Here is a 5,241-nt window from a genome sequence, read left to right as displayed (position 1 = left end):
ATGTATATTGTATAATGTATATTGTACTGTAACTCCCTCACGGGCTATATTGGTCCGCTAATACAGCACTATTAAAGGCCCAGTGTACTTCTTTTGTGAAAAAGAAGGGGGTGCTGCAGCATCCTCAGCACCCCTACTTCCAGCGGCTATGTTCACACCCACCATTTCCAACCAGAGACAAACAGGCATATGTGACCTATGGGTTTGTAATGCTTGAATGTATGTATGAAAAAAGCCTCTATTCCCCCACATAAAAAAATACTATAGGATGCTATGGTATAAATTCTATAGTATAGTCACTATAGTGTTTTTGCATACTTTAATGTAGTATTCACAAAAATCTAAAATATAAAGAATTTGCTCAAGTATGTAAAAACAATGAGGTGAATACTGTAGTATTTACTGTAGCCTTTACTGTAATATTTACTGTGGTATACTGTAGTATACTGTACTATTTACAGTTAACTATAGTATAAATACTGTAGTAAAATAAAACTGTAGTATATACTACAGTAACTAATGTAAAGTTTTAGCAGATTGGAGTATACTGCAATATTTACTGTAGTGTTTTTGTGGATTGTACTATACTGTAGTATTTACTGTAGTGATTTTTCGGACATTACTCTAGTATTTACTATAGTGTTTTGTTTTATTATCTTTGACATAGAAGTGGAGGCTTTCTACCTACTGGAGAAATACTAAAATAACACATTTTCCATAACCTGTAGGTAGGACTGGGGTCTGAATGGATAGTTTCCTATAACCTGTAGGGAATACAATATATGGTCTAGACTTACCATGTAGGTTCCTCAGGTCTGGGTGGCACAAATTGCGATATGGGTAAGGGGAATGGGCAGTGTTTATGCAAATTAAATACTGTAGTATTTACTATAGTTTAAAAAGTGTAGTGTTTTTGCAGACTGTAGTTTTCTTTCTGACATTACTGTAGTATTTACTACAGTGTTGTCTTTGCGGATAATACTGTAGTATTTACTATAGTATTCTACAGTATACTACAACATTCTATAGTAAGTAGTACACATGATTGAGGGATACTGCAGTGTGTACTATAGTTTTCTACACTATACTACAGTTTACTATATAATTATATAGTAAGTACTGTAGTATTCTAGAGTAAACTGTAGTATTTTTACATGTGGGCCTCTGCGGGTTATTTTATGAGAACCAATAGTCATTACCTTTACCCCAACCTTAAACCTTAACCACATTCCTAACCTCAACCCTAACTAAACGAAATCTAAACAAACCTGTGGCCTCAGGTAGTAGAACGGGCAGATTATTATCACCTCCTTTGTCAAATAGGCACTAACCTTGTGGAGATTGAGCAAATAAGGATCCTCACCATAAGATGTTGAAGTAAAGCCTTAAGGAAAACATTAAATGTGTGAAGGAAAATCACACATTTCAGTCTTGACTCTGATGATAGAATTTATAACTGAGGAGTATTTTCGCTAGCGCTAGTGTTGGTTGGCAGGTTGTCATTCTAACCTGCAGCGTTGGTCCATAAGACTCAACCATGCTGTGGTCCAGTGTTGCTCAGATGGTAGTACATGGTGCTTGCAACGCCAGGGTTATGGGTTCGTTTACCACGGGGGACCAGTACGAAAAAGCTCGAAAATATATGCACACCCTACTGTAAGTTGCTCTGGATAAGAGCCTCTGCTCAATTACTAAAATGTAATGTAATATTTGAAAAAACATTCAATGAGACATACTGTAAAATAATATTTATTGGTACATGAGGACAAAATATAATGCACTATTGGCCTAATGCTGTAAAATAAAACACAACTCTGGACTCTGAATATACCGAAGACTGGTTTTGTATGTTTGATTCTATCTCTGTGCATTTGATCTTAGCTACATATAGGCTACTTCTCCACATAAGGTGTTACTATTGAGTAAAACAAACTGCTGCATAAAGTCATCTTGCCACATTCAATCAAACGACCTCAACTGCTATATAGCCTATTTATCCTATATATTATTAGTAGTTAGAAGACCATTACAAGCACCCTGCTCTCCAAAGGAAATGAGAGAGCGAAATAAACGATGAAGTTCTGTTTGGACCTCAATTGGAGGTAGAGTCATGGATAGCCCAAAACTTGTCAGGCTATTTAATCTGGATACAAAATGAATCCAGAGAAGGTGCTGTACTTGTTGTTGTTGCCTCCGTGTGCTTTGCCACCGTCCAGTTTGACATAAATCTCGTCTCCAGAGTCCAGGTGTAGAACCACGCTGTTACTTGCGTAATCGTAGTTCTGGTCTGCATCCTGTGCAATAGCACTTGCCCGAACCTGTGTAATGGAATGGATACACAAAATAAGTATTTTCCTCATTAACTTTATATTTTCTGGTTATTTGATTTCGTCACTTATGGTCAGACAAATCCCTCCACTACCACTTTGTCGATTGGGTCATATTATGTCACTTGGGACACCACTTTGGACATTTCGTCAGTTATGGTCAGACAAATTCCTCCACTACAACTTCGTAGAATAGGTTTTATTATGTCACTTTGGACATCACAGTAGGGGGAACAAGGGCTTAATCAGCTAAAAGTTTAAGCCTTTCTTTACATTTAAGTCATTTAGCAGACGCTCTTATCCAGAGCGACTTACAGTTAGTGAGTGCATAGATTTTTTTTTTTTTATCCTGGCCACCCGTGGGAATCGTACCCACAACCCTGGCGTTGCAAGCGCCATGCTCTACCAACTGAGCTACACGGGGCCTTTACTGTGGTAATCTCATGTATAGCCTGCCCGATTTAACTGAGTTCACCATGGCTAAGCAGATGCTAAGGGGCCTTAATGTCCTACTATAAAGCCGAAAAGTGCACTAGCCAAAATATATATAAAGTGAGTGCGTTAAATTAGTGCGTAAAGTATACGTTTTTCTCCATACCCTTTGGGTTTTTGCATGCATTTATAGTATTTTTAAGACATAAATTGTTTTCAAATAAATTCTTGAATGAGAAAACAATATTTTCGTATATGCTAATTGGATGAAATCATGTTTACCTGTCCGTTTTTGCACAAGTCTGCCCACATGCTTGTCCCGTCGCCGCCTCGCATTAACACATGGTATGTGAAAAAATAAATTCCGGACACTTGGCAAGTGAACTTGCCATTGGTTGGGTCGTATTGATTTCCCAAGTTTGTGACAACATCGTCGAATTTAAGCACCTCATATCCTTCGTGTGGGTTCTTCAACCCGACATAGAACGCAACCTTAGAGTCACTGAGTGCCGTGTTAACCTCGTCCATGTCCGTTTTGGTCTTTGCAGTCCCTGACGTTACCGCGGGGTAACCAGCTTTCCCGGAATCTCCCCTGTCTCCAGGTGGTCCTCTTGGGCCTGGAGGTCCTGGTTCTCCCGGTGGACCTCTTGGTCCCGGTTTCCCAGGTCGCCCCATTTCACCTTTGGAGCCTTGCGCCATTGGCGGCGGCGGAATAGCATTCAGGTCCTGCATGAGCTCCATGGCCGTGGCGCTGGCGGGTTTTGAACTGTATGGATCACAGATCATTCGACAGGTGCCCATCATCTCATAGTGAGCCGAAGTCTTGGTACTTTGCACAAGCAGTGGTATTGCTATGATAAGGGCCAACACCATGACGATGCCAACCACAGCGGCCACAAGTCGCTTCCTCTGGACTATCCGAGAAGCAAGCGATAGAAAGTCAGCTGAGCTTGGAGGAGTAATAGTGGAAGGTTTGCGTGCGTAATTAGAAGGAAAAAAACAGACACAAAATATATTTTCTTCCTCAATGAAACGATTCTATTTTGTTTTGTCCATAACCCTTAGGCAGTCGTGCCAGTATCATAACTGCCTCACAGAGCAGACAGACGAAAGGTACACATCTTGGCATGAATGGGCGCGCGCTGGTTCTCAGCGCTGAGTTGGAGCGCTCCCATTCTATTCCAGTCCTACGGGGGTCGCTGACGTAACACATGCGGAGTAAAGCCTTTTGCAATTTGGATTAAGATCGAAACAATAATCGGGCAATCTTTATGTATGAATTACAAATCCTCATATTACAACAAGGAGCATATGGAATTAGAAAGCATTAAACACTTTTGATCCATTTATATTTTGAAACATGCACACCATGTGGTTGTACAGAACGTGTCCCCATATAATTAAATAGAACAGAATAGCCATTATTTTGCTGAAACGAAAGGCTCTGTGTATGGTGCAGTAGCTGTCCTTTCAGCACCACTCCCAATCATTAGGACGCTGGCGCCCAACTGGAAATCCACATGCATCAAAACATTTAGCCTATGTATCAATGCGCTTTAAAAGCAACATAACAATTTAGTAATTTTGCTGTAGGCCTATCTAATATTTGTTTCATTAAATATTAGTTCGTCACCTCCCCTTTGTAACAAATGGCATACCCCAAACCATCCAAGTCAACCTACATTTACATTCACACATTCTTGTATTCTGTCTTCAATCTCTAAGAAAGTGACGGTTTCATGACTGAAACAAATCTGTTAATCCTTATTTACATTTACATTTACGTCATTTAGCAGACGCTCTTATCCAGAGCGACTTACAAATTGGTGCATTCACCCTATAGCCAGTGTGATAACCACTTTACAATATATATTTTTTTTTTTTTTTTTTTTTTTTATATTTTAGGGGGGGGGGGGGGGGTAGAAGGATTACTTTATCCTATCCCAGGTATTCCTTAAAGAGGTGGGGTTTCAAATGTCTCCGGAAGGTGGTGAGTGACTCCGCTGTCCTGGCGTCGTGAGGGAGCTTGTTCCACCATTGGGGTGCCAGAGCAGCGAACAGTTTTGAACTGTGCTTCCGCAGAGGAAGGGGAGCCAGCAGGCCAGAGGTGGATGAACGCAATGCCCTCGTATGGGTGTAGGGACTGATCAGAGCCTGAAGGTACAGAGGTGCCGATCCCCTCACAGCTCCATAGGCAAGCACCATGGTCTTGTAACAGATGCGGGCTTCAACTGGAAACCAGTGGAGTGTGCGGAGGAGCGGGGCGACGTGAAAGAACTTGGGAAGGTTGAACACCAGACGGGCTGCGGCATTCTGGATGAGTTGTAGGGGTTTAATGGCACAGGCAGGGAGCCCAGCCTCATGTTCTAGAGCTGGGGTTTAACATCTACCACCCTGTCTCAGCAGCTAAGAAATCAGCTAACAGCAAAGCTAACATTTATTCGCGGTCATCCCTTGTGATTGAGTCTGTCATTATAAGCTA

The 5,241-nt window shown here is 41.2% G+C and overlaps 1 protein-coding gene across 1 annotated transcript; it reads right to left on the bottom strand.

Moving 5' to 3' along the window:
• Positions 1–2,138: 2,138 nt before the first annotated feature.
• Positions 2,139–3,632, bottom strand: LOC311112295 (complement C1q-like protein 2; the record flags this gene model as incomplete). Its single annotated transcript, XM_084155348.1, has 2 exons — positions 2,139–2,318; positions 3,042–3,632. The coding sequence occupies 2 exons, from the start codon at positions 3,630–3,632 to the stop codon at positions 2,139–2,141; spliced, it is 771 nt and encodes a 256-aa protein (XP_084011474.1).
• Positions 3,633–5,241: the final 1,609 nt, after the last annotated feature.

Source organism: Coregonus lavaretus, assembly GCF_964263955.1.
Source record: "Coregonus lavaretus genome assembly, chromosome: 38".
NCBI classification, from domain to species: Eukaryota; Metazoa; Chordata; class Actinopteri; order Salmoniformes; family Salmonidae; genus Coregonus; species Coregonus lavaretus.
This window is presented reverse-complemented; position numbering and strand designations above follow the sequence as displayed.